Consider the following 17,283-nt stretch of genomic DNA (forward strand, 5'->3'; position numbering starts at 1 on the left):
TAAACTGCAGTTCTTGATTACCCCAGGCCCTTAGCTTAAAGTGCCTATCGTAATAAACATAAATGAATGAAGGTGGAAGAGAAGCTCCGTGAGGCATCAGATGGACAGCACATCCCTTGTACCTATCAATGCTTGTCCAGGTGGTACGAGGAACAACTTAGTTGGCAAGATAGTGTGGGCAAATATGTTTAGTGCTGGTCCTAATCTACATACACAAATAAATTCAGATGAACAAAAAACAGGACTGTCTCTAAAAAGGAACCTCAACTTATAAATGCCAAATTCCAAGCCTCAAAGAAGGGAGCCCTAAACTAGAAGGAGGAACACTTCAGCCAGAGAAATGTTTGATCGTGTTTTAAATGAAAATGAGATGATAAAGTGCACAGAATTGAGTTGCAGAATAGTAACCCAGCTTAAGATGCACAATACAGACAGTTGGAATCGTGGGTGAGAGTGGTTGGTGGTCTGGTGTGTTAGTTTGTTTTTATTCATATCTTCTGTTACTAGTGATACCGCTGTGAGACTGTCACATGCTATCCTCCTCGTGAATTATTGTCCTTTTTTCTTGCTGTCTGTTCTTTTAAGCTTCCACAAGCAGTCAGAGGTTTGAAGAGGCGCACTTCACCTTTGCTTTGACACCGCAGCAGGTACAACAGATTCTCACATCTCGGTGAGTATACGCCCAGTTATCCCTATTGTTTGTAGAAGTACCTAAACGTTTTGATTCAGAAGCATCTCACTTGTCAAAATATTGTAAATCAGCCTGAAATGTCTGCATGGTCTCCTTGTATGAATCCTTTCAGAAAAGATGCAGAGGAATGGACTCTGGTTTTCATATGTGATTAAGTACACTAAAGACTGTCTAATGAGCCACAACTGGGCTGTCTTGGACACCTCTCCCCTTTGCCCCTTGTTGCTTTCTGTTAATTTGCTTGAGACTTGATCTCCTTTTTGCAAAGCAGAAGATTGCTCACATTGTGAATGGTCGAGGGCCACTCCTCCACTGCACGGGTGTGGAGCTTGGTTAATGAACGTTTCGGGTGCCTGATGTAATTACCGGAGTATGGAATGGTTAGGTGTTAATGTTTAGTAGTCAGATGATCAAAATCTATGCTGAACTTGAAGTAGAAATTTAAAAATTAAATTGTGCTTTTGCGACAAATACACAGTACTTTTAGTTGACACAATGGCTAATAAGACTGGCATTGCATAAAATCAAGGCCCCAGTGGTAGTGTTTTTAAAACAATCTGAGTTATAGGGCACACTTTAAAATGATCACCTCTGTGCAGGATATTTGAAGACTTTGGCTTGAGTTTGAAGTTATGCTCCTTCTAATGGTTCCTCTGTTCCCAATGATGTTTCCTTTAGGACTTTTCCTCTCATAATAAAGGAGCATTGTTAGCTCTACATCAGGTAACGTTGGTCAGGAACTAATAACTTAAGCACTAGTTCCAGCCCTTTGTTCCTTTCTCATGGACACTGATCTCGTTGCATAGTAATTTTTATATTCATTTGTAACTTAATGCTTATTCCCTTGTTTATTTGAATGAACTCGAGCACTGAAAAAAATGCTTTCCATTGAGCACTACTTCAAGAATTTACAAACATTTGGCTCATTTGTACCAGCATTATTGCTTAATTCACATTAACCTATTTCTTAATTAATTCCTAACTTGATTTCTCTAAACATCTTCATTCTTATTAGCTCAGGACCCCATTAGCAGGGTGTTTTATCACCTTCTTTATTTTATATTACACAACAGCATAGTACTACTTGATAACAACCACCCCACCACCAACATACAAGCCTGAGGTACAGCAGGTCCTGTTACTTATATTTAGCATAGCAAGCTTTTTCGTACACTTAGATAAAAAACAAACCACAAGACATTACCTTTCAGCAGCCCGTAAATCATCTGTATTGTTTGTAGAGAAGGATGGCGCTACATAATTAGTATGAGTGTAGTTTGTAGTTCGTATGTAAAAGTGCTGCCTTGTTGGAGAATACCCCGACTCCCCTTGCTGTAGTATTCTGCTTTCAACATATGCATGCGTAATAAAATTGGCTCTCTATTACAGATTATTCCATGCCATGACAATGATTATTTTCTCTTTGTGTGTCAATGAAATTAGACTGCTCCATTGGAACACTCTATCCATAGCCCTATCACACTTGCCCAGATCACAGCACTTATTAGAAATGCTAAAATACTGATTCTTCCCATTTATTCTGTCTCATAAAGAGACCATACTGTTACTTGTGAATCTCTTAGGGAGCGTTGGGTAGGGTACACTCTGAAAGTACTTAACTTAGATCCCTTACATGTTGTTTTTGCCCAAGATTTCACAGCACAAATTCCAGCGTTTAGTAAGTTCGTATACTAATGTTCTTTTCCCAACTGAAGCCTGGTCCTATCAAGCAGTTCAGGAATGCCTGACTGTAATACACCCGAAATATTAGTCACTCGTTTCCTGCTATGGCTCATTTGCATTTTCAAATTGAACATCAGAATATGAGAAGGCTTCTTAAGGGATTCAGATAAGATTGCGGTTTCTGACCTGTGCTTTTTTTGCTCTTCTCAAATTCATCCCTGGATAAAATATACACCATACACAAACCTCTTATCTTAAGAAATAGAGATTGAGTCCAGACAATCGTAAACCATTGTAAATATGTAGCTATCGTGCAATGGTAAGATTAGGAGATCTGCTACCTCCTCCGATCCAGTCATAAAACGTGTTTCACAAAACATTTGAAATCTGCCCATTTATCCATTGTCAAGACTCTGGGATCTGCTGTTTCAGATCTATTCTTTCTCCCGTCTGTTTTCTTCCTACATGAATTACAAATTTGTTCTAGCTGAACTGTCCAACACTAGTGCATTGTGTTTGGGATAACTAGAACCCTCATGATATGACTCCATTGCATCACCTCCCTTTTTGCCCTGGCTACCGTTTGACTTTATCATCCCAAGCTAACATTCATTCATCAACTGCAGCATGTTTTTCAAATCCTTCAAGAGTTTATGGCTGTATAGTTGTTCACGTTATCATGGGATCACTGCAATAATCACCACGTGACAGGCTATGTTGTCTCCTTTTTCAGGTTTTGTTTAAGTTGCATGCTTCAGAATCACCAGCTAAACCACCACCTCAGGTGTTTGACCTGGTTTTTCCCTGTCTTTTTTTTTAATTTCTATATTTGTCCCTCCAGTCTTTACGTTTCACCCCCCTGAAAGACTTTGCATGTTCCTAATTAGTTGCAAATAAAAGGTCATCTGATAAACATTTTAAATACATCCTTTGATAGGGATAATTGAGTTGCAGGTCAGTGTTAACTTGACAGAGAATACAAGTCATTTCCTGCTATATTCTTCATGTGTGTGGTTTGATTATTCAGTGGCTGTTGCTCCTGGTTTTCTCAGTACACTATATCCATCCATTGCATTAGTGAATGGTATCTCAGAGTGACAGGCTCAATCGATCTTGGTCACCAGGTCATATGTTGCAGTTTAAGGTGTTATGCATGTCTAAATCTCAAAACGACGACTAAGTGATATTCTTCACATATACTGCAGAGTCCATGTTGCTCTTTGAATCTTGCCTAGTACTAGTAAAGTGATCAAATTTAGTAATAAAGACACAATTGAAATCACCATACCACATCGACAAACTCCCTACACAGTCATCTCTTTTCCACATATTAAAAGAATACGAGGATATAATTGTTTGCTTTCCTTACTGCTGGGAGACTTGATGCAGCCTGCTGTATGTCTGGACCCGCTCTTTTAGCCCCAGAGCGAGTATTGTTTTGGGCATAAATAAGAGGGTGAGATAAGTAGTTCCCACAGCACCTCCCAGAGATGTATTTAGAATACCAGCTTTACAGGAATGTTGATACACTCAATAGGTGTCAATTGCAGTATTGCTTTTTGCTTCCCTGTCCCATGTGCAACTTCATATTTTGCACCTTACCAAAAAATCAGAGTGGTAAAATCTACTTGTCCATTGCATTACCCACATATCGCCTTGATGTACACCCTCATATAATTGAATAACATCTATCGTGCCTGTGGCTGTATATTCAGTTAGCTGTAGCTTATTGTTGGCATTATAGAATTTTCTGCCTGTCTGAGTCTTTTCTTAAAAGTGCCCGTCCAGCCTTTGTGTACATAATGTTCGAGTCCCCCAGTTATCTCAGTATTATCATTGCCTTTCCAAGCTTTTTAGTTCCTGTATGGGCAACCGTCCTTCCCTCTCATGAGGAATGTTCTGTTGATGTTTGTTATGACACCTTTAAAAAAACTGTATAAATGGAGCGAATCAGAATAATATGCTTGTTGTCTGTTCTGTATGTTGCCCTAATTCAGTTCCTACTGCATGAGTAACTGCTGTTATGGTAATCACAACAGATTATTCCACCACAATCAATTCATATTGACCAAAAAGAGTGTATTCAGGTTTCGGGCTCCAGGCCTTATAGCTCTATTTAAGTTTTGTGCAGGAGGCAGATCAGCTTGTGCAACTTTGGGTACATGCCCTTGTCGCATGTGATAGTGCTCAATGGTGGACAAGGGATTAAGGCCTTAAATTCACCTTTTTGTCAGGCTGTTCCCTGCCATCTTCTCTCAGCATCCACTCAGTTGGGACATCACCATGGTCTGAGTTTTAATGTTGGAAAGTAGGGCATCCTTTTTTCCTTCAGTTGTGCTGACTCCGTTTAACCATCTGCGTGCTTCTCATCTAGCCGACATGGTTTCCTATGCTTGCACTGCTGCCCCCTTAGCTGCTATCTGCTGTCGGAGGATACAGCAGTTTTCTTAACCATCACCTCCTTACCCAAAGTGGGCAATGCTACTTGGGTAAGAGAAAATCCAGACACTCCCTCTTTGCCAACGTGCATACAAAGTATGGGCTGGATTTACTAGAACTAAAGCATTGTTCATTATGGTGCTTGTTGTTTGTGTTATTTGGAGATTGTTAGGGCAGAATGAGGGGACAGAAAGTGAAATGTGTAGCCCAGGAAAAATTGCAACTGTTGGCATTACTTTGTCCTGAAGAGTAAGTAGGCTTAATCTTTTTGATGTTGCTGAAGACTAACATCATGTATTTCTATTTTTGCAATGTGTGTGTTACTTTTTCACACTTCAACAAGTCTGTTTAGCTGCTCTGCTGTTTGCAAGTGCGCAGGGATATGACATATAGGCCCTCATTACGATCCTGGCGGTCGGCGGTAATATGGTGGAAAGTACTGCCAACAGGCTGGTGGGACCTTCCACCATATTATGACATTGGTGGTTTGGCTGAAGCCAAACCGTCAATATACCACACCAACCAACATGGCGGTAACAGCTGCCAGGCTGGCAATAACTATCTCCAGGCCAACGGCTGGCACTGTTCCACCTGTGGGATTATGACCCCGCCTACTGCCATGGTTTTCGTGGCTCCCTTACCACCATGAAAACCATGGCGGTAGGTACTATCATTGACAGGGAATACCTTCCCCGTCACTGATAGATGTCTTCCCCACCCCTTCCTCAGAGTCTCACCCCCACCTTCCTCTCCAAACCCCCCCTACATTCACGCCCCCTTCACACATGCATACACGCACCAAATCCCACATTTATCCACGCATGCATACATCCATTCACAAACACATCTGCACACACTTTCATACATACAAGCAGGCACAAATTTACAGAACACACACCATACACGCACTCACACCTCCATACATGCACACACATTCAACACGCAACACCCCCAACCCCTCCCCTGTCGGAGCACCCACTTTCCTGTGTTTAAGGGAGTCCTCCGACAGGAGACGGGATGGGACGCTGCTGCCAGCAGCAGCGTCCGCAAGCCGAACACAGCTAGGCCGTATTAATGGTCATAATACGGCCAGCGGCGGTCTACTGGTGTGGTGCTGCTGCTGGCAGCAGTGCCACCTTACCGCCATCGGCACAGCCGGATTTCTGCCATTCTTCTGGTGGAAATCCAGCTCTGGTCATGATACGGCAGACGGCTGATGACGGTCTTTTGGCGGCCATCGCCACGGCGGTAGGTGGTTTTTACTGCCACTGTCACAATGAGGGCCATTCCTTGCATGGGCAGACGAGCACATCCTAATGAACAAAGGAAATCATTGACATTCTTCAGAGAAATGCATTGTGCTTTGTATACGTTGCCCACACTGTTTTTAATACAAGCATGCCTTCTCTTTTCACTTTGCAGGGAAATCTTGCCGGGTGCCAAATGTGATTACACTGTCCAAGTTCAGTTAAGGTAAAATGCACATTATTGCTGATTTGATTTATACAATATAATAATGTGTTATTATATGTTTCCATTGTTATTTTTTGTTGTTGAAATGTCATGGATACACCCTTTCGTGGGTCAAAGCAGACTCTTACTTTGAAACTCCGATCCATGAAAGCCTCCCCGCGGAAGGACATAACCAAAATGCTCATGTTGGCTCCGATTCTTTCTGCCCTGCGTCTGAGTGGCTTTTGATGCCCTTCGACTTGCAGGATGCTTATTTTCCAATACCCACTCTGCAGTTCTAGAGGTTTTACCTGAGATTCAAGGATCACCTGGGATTCTGGTTTCTGATTCTGACATCATGGATCAACACAAGAGCCACATGTGACAAATCAGCGATGAATATTGAGAGTTAAGAGTGAAGTATTGGAGGGATTTCAAATGGGGATGAGGTCTATGGAATTAATGAAATGATGTGGAGTGAGTATAGTGGGATGAAAAGTAAGTGAGGAGACGAGTGGGGAGGTGCGCATTTGAGGTATAAAGATGAATGAAGCATGAGTGATGATGGATTATGGATGAAGGAAATGATTACATTGGCCCTGAGAAACGGAGAGTGAAAGGTAAACACCACTCCTTGTCTGTAACCTTTACTTAGTGTCCGTTTTTAATATACACGCCTTTTAATTGGAGACATTTATATTTGTTAACTAAATATTGACCGAGAAAACCAGTGTATTTGAAATGGCAGTGTTGAGTTGGATAGAACAGGACTTTACGAGGTTTAACGCTAATACCAACATTGAAACTGGCACTTCTTGTGATATTACGTGCCAGTATTACAACATTGCCAGTGGAACACCAAACACTTTCCCCACCTTGTCAGTGCTTTGTGCATACAGTAAACAAACAGATCAGAAGGCCCTCTACTGTGAGGCTTGCTTACTAATCTCAGGAAGCGGCTGAAGAGCCTCGGTAGAGCACTCGCCTCCAAAATAGATTTGTCAGTTCAATTCTTTGTATCAACTTTTGGAGTAAGCTACTGGGATATGTACCTTGCCTCCTCGTAGAATCACAAAAGTAAATTAGAAAAAAACAGTAAAACACGCACAAAGTTTTTTCAGAATTGTGGAAACTTCTTACCAGGGAGAATGAAGGGGAACAGTCCAAAAATACGTTGTAGGCCTTAAGCCCACTCAGCGTTGTAAGCATTTCCTGAAATGTGCAGGTTTTGTATGACCTGTCGGCAGCCACACTAAGGTTTTCTGAGGGGTGATTACTTTAGCTGGCTGGTTCATTAATTCACTTTACTTAGATCTCACATCCACGTGCTCACAAATGATTAATTAGGTTCATTTAGAAAACCACTTAGCGCCTTAATGTTTTCTTGTGAAATTCTTTCTTTTTCAGATAGCATAATTTGACCTAATTGCAGAAACACTTAGACTAATAAAATGTGCAGTTACTTCTAATTGCAGCTTTTTAAAAGGCCTCACGTAGAGGTAATTGCCTGCAAAACTAGCGGCAATTAATCTTTTATGATGATTGACATGTACGTATTCCCATTTGTTGAGACTTCATGGCGTTGTGTAGATCATTTCACTTGCTGGCTTCAGCGTGCACTTAATCCCAGGCCTGCTCAGCAGTTCAGCTGGCTGACTTGGACAATAGCTCAGCTCTAAAACTCCGAAAAAGAACACTTTCTTCCCTAAACAATGAAAATGACGGCCAAGAGTGAGATCGCTGCACATTGCTTTCAGCATTATTTTTTGTTTTATATCTAGAGTTGATGACGTCCCGGAGGTCAGACCCAAGTGACACTTTATTTAAAGTAATTTTCAAAAGTACAATATTTTGCATGAAGATCAAATGGAAACAGGTCAAGTGGTATGATTACACATGTGCTAGACTGTACTCCCTCTTCGAATCTGGGAGTCGTGGGTCCATCGCTGTGGTGCTGCACCCTAGAATCACTGCAGGTATAATCTTAAATTGCTTCTGTTGGTGCCCTATACCCTTGGTGAAAGGGGCCCTCTCCTCATTTTTCATTGATATTGTTGCACCCCAGAACGTCATCCCTCCCATTTCAGGGTATAGTTCTGTAGTTTGGTACTTAGAATCTGAGAAGCTAGGTCTGTAGTCTTAGAGTATCTAATAGACTAGAATAACCATTGGTTACATTCAGTGGCTTCATTCAAGCGAGTGGAGAAATCAGATGTCTGAAAGACGTTCTCTTGTAAACCCGTCTTGTAGAGGAGTGAGATTGGCATTGGAAAGTGTGAAGAATTTAAATGAGTATGCCTCATGTGGAAAATACATAAGTGCATTGGTTATTCGTATGCCGTATTGTATGCATAATATTGCCTGGCTTTGTAGTTAGTTGCAGCTGAAATTCTGTTCCTGTTTTCTGTGAGTACTTATAGAACTCTACAATATAAATAGGATTGAGATCGATCTACTGTTCTCAGGATGCCTCAGTAAAGTGTAAGTTTGGATTTCTTCAGGCATGAGGCATAGACAGCGTTGGTTATTCACATTAAGTTGAGTGCCGGTCAATCATTCTCTTGTTTACTGGTTATATTTGGTAAGACATGCATGTTAGCTCTGATCTCCCATATAATTTGAAATTTGGCACGTTTTATGGCTACGTAGATTTATTTTTCAACTTTGGTTAAAAAACACAAATCTGTGGCTAAACTTCCCTTCCTCACCAGTCCCACTTTTTAGCATCTTTAGTTCCTCTACGCCACATCACTTGTTTGGTATTGTTGTATCTTTGTTATTGCTATAGTGTTAAGTAATGCATTTTCCCATGTTGTCGGGCTCGCGCTAGCTATGCGCGCGAGCCAGAGAACAGGGGAATGTTAGGAAGGGAATGTTCTTTGGAGTGGGGAGACGGTTGATGGAGAGCGGACCGGAGGAGTGGATGTAACCGGTCCGTGTGCTGCAGCCGGGGCTCTTGTAACGGGAATAAACTAATTTCTCTCACTGCGATTTCTCTGTCGGCGTTTCCATGTTCATACAGATAAGATCATCTTAACAAATTTGGCGACGAGTTGGTGCAGCCCCTGATTTCATGCGTTCTCTTAGTGACTGTGAATTTCTCTGTTGGTGAGTTTGTGGAATCTGCGGACCCAAAGACTGTTCACATTCATTGTGAGTACTTCGTTTTTTTTGGACGCGCACGTAGCGCGGACTTTTGTGCTACCACAGCTGACGTCAGAGTGGGGAAACTAGTCTGTCGACCTAATGCTGTACTAACACGAGCTTACACGTTGCTTAGCAACACTAAATGCTTGTGCTCCCGTACAGTGCGTCTTTTAGAAGCTGTTCTACATTGTCAGAGTAGGAACTCTGACAACTAGACTGTTAACCTTCGCATCTAATATTACTATCTTAGCTTCTGACACAGTATTGAATTTATACTGGTATTAAGTGAAATTAAAGCCTGTGATGAAATCTAAGTGAAATAACATAACTACTAATGGCTTCTAGTAACTTAAATTTACCACCACCTCAACCTTTCATTCCTGGAACTGGCGATACTTCTACAAAGTGGCAGGAATGGCAGGAATACTTTATAAATTATATCTCAACGTGTGATGAAGAGAATGATTTCTCTGCTGAAAAAAAGAAGAAAATCTCATTACATTGTTTGGGACCACTTGGTCTGATAACATACAATAGAATTGAAAAGAAACATAGAGAACATGGAGATGCTTTTTGTCATGCTTTGGAAGACTTAGATAGATACTATGCTCCTACTGTTTGCGTGGGAATTGATCGTTACAAGTTTTACCATAGGAAGTAGGAGAAGGAAGAAACCACTGAGGAATATGTATCAGCTTTTAAGAACTTAGCTTTGACATGTAGGTTTGGTGTCTTGCACGACGAACTTATAAGGGACCAGATTGTTATGCATGCAGCAAACCAAAACATACAGGACTGTTTATGGACTAAAGGAGAATCGTCTCTACAGGAAGTCATGGATGTTGTTAAAAAAGCAGAACTAAGTGGAAGATGTGCGAAAGCCGTTCTACAGGGAAAGTAAAAAAAGTGATGACACTAAACTTGGAGCAGACAATTTCGTAAACAAAGTTAGGGAGATGAGGTCTGGGTCCGACGGGTTCTCAAGGAAAGACTACACTAGTAAAAACAAAAAAAAGATAAAGAAGGATTTCACTAAAACGAATGTTACATGTTTTAGATGTGGATTAGTGGGACATTATGCGAATGATAAAAGCTGTCCGGCCAGGAACCAGAAATGTTCTGGTTACGGCATTAGTGGCCATTTTTTTAAAGTTTGCAGAAGGAAAAAAGAGTTGGCGATAAAACTATTAGAGAGTGCAACGGACTCAGCTTCTTCCTCGGACGGTGAAGACAGGAACATGTGGGTGCTCAATGTAAAGGATCATAAATCTTCGTCACTGGATTTCCAGCGGAAAAAAATGAAATTTGACATTTCTATAGGGGGTGTCACCATCACTTTTACTGCTGAGTCTGTTTCACCTTATACTATTGTAAATGAACTGGTGTGGTTGAAAAAGTTTGAACATGTTATTGGTGGGGTTCTAGACAGTCCTGATATCTCTCCGAAAAGTTTTTCGGGTACCATAGGCAAGTTAAAAAATTCCAGCACAAAATCATACTTAAGGATAACGCAGTACCGGTTATCCGCAAGGCCAGAAATATCCCCATAAGCATTAAAGACGAAGTGTCTGGAGAGTTAGACAAGTTATTGCAAGCAGGTATTATTGAGCAGGTGGAATCATCTGATTGGATTTCACCGTTGGTTGTAGCGACACGTTCCAATGGCAAGTTAAGATTGTGTGTGTATGTTAGGGACCTCAATAGAAATATTTTGGTGGACCAATTTCCATTACCTAGGATCAACGAGGTGGTAGCCTTATCTAAAGGTAAAGAATGGTTTACCACGATCGACCTTACTTCTGCGTATCACCAGATTTCATTGCATCCTGATAGCCGTAGATTAACCGCGTTTATTACACCGTTTGGGTGTTATCAATTTGTTAGGGTGCCATTTGGGCTAGCATCTGCGGCCGCTATGTTCCAAAGGCTGATGTATAAACTATTCAGTAAGATGCGTGATGTATTTTTTTTTCAAGATGATATATTAATTATGGGAGATACGAAAGATAATCATGATGCTAAAGTTAGAATGGTTCTCCAGGTGTTAGGAGATAATGGTCTTACAGCAGAATACAGTAAGTGCAAAATAGCTAGGCGAAGTGTCACATATTTGGGACACGAAGTAAGTGGTAAGGGCATTGAGCCTAAAGCTAGTCTGGTACAGGCCATAAAAAATTCACCTGCACCTACAAACAAGGATGAAACTAGGGCATTTTTAGGTCTGGCGGAGTATTATGCTAAGTTTGTCCATAATTTTTCTCAAAAAACTTTTCCCATTAGGCAATTGTTAAAGGGTAAGTGTGTATTTAAGTGGTCTGAGGAATGTGAAACGGCTTTTGAAATAATCAAAAGACATTTTCCGGGCACCTGCTCTACAAGGATTTGTCCCAAACCTGCAAAGCATTGTTACTACGGACGCCAGCAGTAAGGGGTTGGGAGCTGTACTCTCACAGATTATTGAGAATAATAAGGAATGTGTAATTGCGTTTGCCTCCCGCTCAATAACTGATACTGAAGCAAAATATTCTGTCATTGAGAGGGAGGCTCTTGCATGTGTGTGGGGGTTGGAACATTTTCGAGCATTTGTATGGGGCACTAATGTCATTTTGCGGAGCGACCTTAAACCACTCACCAAAGTTTTAACGACAAAGGGCTTGTTCAAAGCTTCACCATGCATTGCCCGTTAACCATGAGACTTTTAGATTACAAGTATGAAGTACGTTATGTACCGGGGGTCAAGAATAAAATTGCTGATTTCCTAAGTAGGATGCCCCTAGCCAGTACTGATGAAGATGTGAAGGAATTGGAAGATTGTTGGGTAGCTGACATTGTACAAGATGTTCAGGGTATTACTGAAGACGAATGGAATAAAGCTGTAGATGAAGATCAAGTTTTAAACAATGTTCAAACCATGTTGTGTGAGGGGTGGCCTCATAAAAAAGATTTGGATGAAAACGTAAGGCGATTTTGGGAAGTGAAGGATGAGTTGTCTGTAGAGGGCAACAAGTTGATGCACAATGGGAGATTTATACCTCCTGAAGTACTTAGGAACAAGGTTTTGGATTTGTGCCATGATCGCCATCTAGGAATATCTAAAACAAAAAGCTAAATTAAACAATTGTATTGGTGGCCAGGAATAGATGTGGCTGTGGAAAGAAAGGTAAGAGAATGTATTCTGTGCAATGAATCAGAAAAAGCTTTAACAACATTTAAACCACCGCTAGTTCCTATCAAGTGTCCTGACATGCCTTGGGAGAAAATTTGTCTAGATGTTACTGGTCCTATACATGCGGAGGGGGTGTGCAAATATATTGTGGTGATGTATGCTCATTTTTCTAAATGGCCAGAAATAAGTATTATGACCAAGGTAGATAATGGGTCCATTGTGAATTTTTTGGATACGGTTTTCTTAAGAGAAGGTTTTCCTAAAGCTGTAATTACGGACAATGGGCCGCAATTCATTTCTGAAAAAATCATGTTTTTTTTATCGAGGTGTAGCATAAAACACATTACTACGTCCAACTATCACCCGGCTGGTAACGGTGCTGTTGAGCGCTTCAACAGAGTGTTGAAGAACAGCATACAGCTGGCAGTAAATGCAAAACTATGTTGGGAAAAAGAAGTGTGGAGAACGGTTTTGTCATACAGGAAGACACCTTGCAATTCTACTGGACACAGTCCTTTTGAGATAATGAGAGGTAGAGTTCCATTAAGGAAGGATAACATTGGTTGGATGACAGATGGTAGGAAGAGCGGTTGGACTGTTGAAGGCGTTAGGAATAATATTAAAATGGCGCAAACACGTTCAAAAGAAAACTATGATGTAAAACACAAATGCAAGGCTGTAAATATACAAATAGGTGATTTGGTTAAAGTGACAGTCCCAGGCTTCAAAAAGTATGGAATGGGAAAATTCTATCCGCCCTTGAAAGTTGTGAAAATTTTGTGTAATGCAGTACTACTCGAAGATGGGAAAGTGTGGCATTTAAGCAGGGTTTCTCCATATAAAGGAGGTGAAAAGAAGAGTATGATTGAAACCAAATGGTTAGTGGATGATGAAACTGGAAACAACATGTGCTCACAAAGTGAGTTTGGGGTTCCAGTACAACAGGCCAATGAAGCACAGGTGGGTAGAGGCAACGGAATTCCTATAGAAGATGATAGCATAGCTGAAGAAAGGGAGAAAAAAAAATGTTCGAGAAGGAGGTACGACAGGGGTAATGGATAGGTTTAGTAGGTGTGGCAGGAAAATCACAAGACCGGGGAAGTTTAGTGAATATGTATGCAATTGAGTCCAAATTCCTTGTGAAACTAAATAGTATATGATATGTTTCTTATAGTCATTAGACATTTTTGGTTATTGATGGAATCAGAACGATGTTGTGTTATTCATGGGAAATGTTATATATATATGTATATAAAAAAAAATATATAATAATTTTGTATAAGGGGAAGATGTGTTGTATCTTTGTTATTGCTATAGTGTTAAGTAATGCATTTTCCCATGTTGTCGGGCTCGCACTAGCTATGCGCGCGAGCCAGAGAACAGGGGAATGTTAGGAAGGGAATGTTCTTTGGAGTGGGGAGACAGTTGGTGGAGAGCAGACCGGAGGAGTGGATGTAACCGGTCCGTGTGCTGCAGCCGGGGCTCTTGTAACAGGAATAAACTAATTTCTCTCACCGCGATTTCTCTGTCGGCGTTTCCTTATTCATACAGAGAAGATCATCTTAACAGGTATGGCTTCTTGTACAAAGGAATGCAAGAAATCAAAAGCTCTCTGTATCTTTTTTGATCAACAAGAGAAACCCCTAAGGTATGATGTACAAATACTGAGATTTGATATAATTGCAAAGGAAAATTAAATTCCTGTGTAGCTTACTTTTAATGTTTGATCTGTGATCATGGAGCCTTATTCAGCATGCCACATTGTATATAATTCAACATGTCCTTACCTGCTCCTTGAGCTACTTCTCTCCAGCCTGAGAAGCTTGGTCTTGCTTTGCTCCAGTCATCCTATCTTTCTTGCAAAGAATAATCTCTGTAACAAACTGCTCCTCCTCCACATGTTTATACAATTTGAACTCCCTGTGAAGTAATCGGTTGCACATGTTGTAGAGGAAGGACAAAATTAATGGTGTGGCCACAGCTTGACTATTTATTTAGAGATTCTTTGGCTAAGCCAGAATATATGCATAATAACTAGACTTTTGAATATTTTAGAGGGCATTACAGGATGTTTCACCACTTTAAGCAAATACTTGTGCTTCAACTTTTTTCTGCTACATGGGCATTTCTGGAAAATGTTTTTCAAGCCACGGTTTACCCTTGAGCACTAGTAGTTTCCTCTTGGTTAAAAGTTGTAGCCTCTTGTATGGAAAATCGGTCCCCCAGAATGGACAGCTATCTTGAAATAGCGAGAAAGAAGGAAAGAGTCCCTGATCCTTGATATTAGAACTTGGACACCACTACACTAGAACCAAATGTTTAAGGTGCAGGAGATGCAGGTTTAATTAGATGGGCGCAAAATTTTAGCAACTTAGTGTTGGATGGCATGTGTGGCTGTAGATACACATGCTTAGCATATGTCCGCCATCTAGTGTTGAGCTCGAAAATGTGCAAGTTGTTTTTCTTCTAAGTCTTTCGAGTCACGAGTTGTAGTGACTCCGCCTTTTGCTTGTAATGCGCATGGTCGTCGACTACATTGTTAGAAATGTTTTATTCCGCCATCTGGTTCGGACTTGTGTTCCTCTGTTCTCTTCGGCATCGTTATTATCCTATTAGTTAGGTCTTAAACGTCAGTATTGTTATCGATCACAGTTACCTAGACATCTAGAGCGGTTGTTCGTCGACCGGTTTCCAGCCGATCGAGGCTCGTTTTGCTTTCACCCTTTCAGGGCAAATTTTATCTTTTTTTCCACGTCTTGTCCACGCCATGTTCATATCCATCTGGTGATGGAACGGGCGCTATTTAGATTTTGCCAGCGTTCTCACACCAAAATCCCACACACGGACCAAAATCTGCTGTGCAACCTGTGCCTTCCTCCGGACCACCAAGAATCCACCTGTGAGGGGCCTGCCTGTCGTTTAGATCGAAGAAAGCGCTTCATGGTCAGCACGCAAGTAGACTCGAGATGTTGTGACGTGCCATCGATGACACTCCAGACACATTTGGGTCAGAAGAATGCCACCAGGAGGCCTAAGCTCAAATGTTGGCAGCGCACGAAAGCAACTTATTGCAGGATGAAAGCTCAGGGTCTGAGTTTGTGATCCGAGACCTTTCATCAGGACAATCTTTGTGAGTACTGTGCCCCCTCCAAAGTCTGTGCACGGGCCACCAATGCCCTTGGACCATGGTTAGCACCAAACAATGTTTTTGGATGCACCTAACCTCGGCCTGGCACAAAGGAGCAGCATAAAATCCATGGTCAATAGTCATTGGCCTCAAGCAGAGACTCTGAGTCGTAAACCTCTGCACCAAAACCCTATCATCTTTGGCACCGGAACAAAACATCTTTGAGCCAAGACCCTAGGCATCAACACCTTCAGTGTGAAAGTGTTTTAGACCCAAAGTCTCACACAGTCTCCAAACAAAGAAACAGATCCGAACCTGTGGAACCATTTCTTCAGAAGTTACAGGAACATTTTGACTGTAGACAAAAACAGCTGGTCATACAGCCGGACACTGCCTACACCTCCTAAAGCAAAGAAAATGCCAGCTAAGAGTGAGGAAGCGTTGGAAAACCCCTGCCAATCGAAGCACAAAAAGAGTGGATAAAGCCACCAGTCTATCAGCCAACCTCTACCACCACCTGTGGCACCACAGACACATTCTCCACCACACTCTCCTCCTGGTGGGGGGGACACTGTGTTCCACAGGGGTCTCTTCATTTTTTGGGGGAACACAGGGATGATGGGGACCAACAGGATATTGGGGACTAATATTCTATTCCACCCCAATACATTTACTGTACAGTTCCACATACAGACACCGATCCAGATCTGTACCCAGCAAAACCCTCCCCTCCAGACGATGCCATTACCTATCATTAGGTCACAAGGAGGGTGGCTGCTTAAGGTTCATTTACACACTGAATCTCTCGAAGGTGACCTTTTATTCAAGACCCTTGCCTCATCACAACGTTCCACACAATGTCTGCCAATGCTCAAGGGCTGGGCACAACATACACCAGACATTTTTAAAGAACAGTTTTAAGCCAGTGTCATCACACCAGGGATGGACATAATGTGTAAGCCATCCCCTAACGATCCAATATATATAAAGGGTCAGTTACCACCTGACTCTGGTACTGGCAACGACAAGGAAAAGAGCAAATTTCTAAACATGTGGACAGACCCCGCTGGGGCATAAAGAAAATAGATACTGCAGGGAGGAGAGGCGCTGCCCAATTGGCCAACAAGTGAAGAATTGCCAACTCCGTTGGTCTCCTATCCCATTCCGACAGGGCACATTGGGATGAAATGGAGGGGCTCCCAGAGCAATATAATAAGAGATTTTTTGAGATTGCTTCATAGGTCTGCGCTCTTGATGCAGCTGATACAGCTGCAAGAGGTATGAACTCTAGCTTGTTAATAAGAATGAATGCGTGGCTTAAGGTCTCAGGGTTGAAGCCGGAAGTGCAGCAAAACATCACAGCACTTCCCTTTGATGGTGAGCATCTCTTTGGCCCTCAAGTAGATACTCCACTTCAAAAGATTAAAAATGAGAACAAGACTGCCAAAGCTATGTGGGCGTTACAAACTACTGCCCATTGAGGGACTTTTTTCGCCGCTCACTATATTGTGGTGCAGCAAAAAAACACATCCAAAGACCACTCCACCTCATATCAGCGTCCCCAGTCATAGACCTCGT

The 17,283-nt window shown here is 41.7% G+C and overlaps 1 protein-coding gene across 3 annotated transcripts in view; it reads left to right on the forward strand.

Moving 5' to 3' along the window:
- PIAS3 (protein inhibitor of activated STAT 3) overlaps positions 1-17,283 on the forward strand; it is a 189,746-nt gene that overhangs the window by 51,662 nt on the left and 120,801 nt on the right. For all 3 annotated transcript variants that reach the window (XM_069217936.1, XM_069217937.1, XM_069217939.1), the window contains exons 3-4: positions 586-670; positions 6,236-6,286. In XM_069217936.1, coding sequence (XP_069074037.1) covers positions 586-670; positions 6,236-6,286 — 136 coding nt within the window. The remainder of the gene's footprint in view (positions 1-585; positions 671-6,235; positions 6,287-17,283) is intronic.

Source organism: Pleurodeles waltl, chromosome 12, assembly GCF_031143425.1.
Source record: "Pleurodeles waltl isolate 20211129_DDA chromosome 12, aPleWal1.hap1.20221129, whole genome shotgun sequence".
Lineage (NCBI taxonomy): Eukaryota > Metazoa > Chordata > Amphibia > Caudata > Salamandridae > Pleurodeles > Pleurodeles waltl.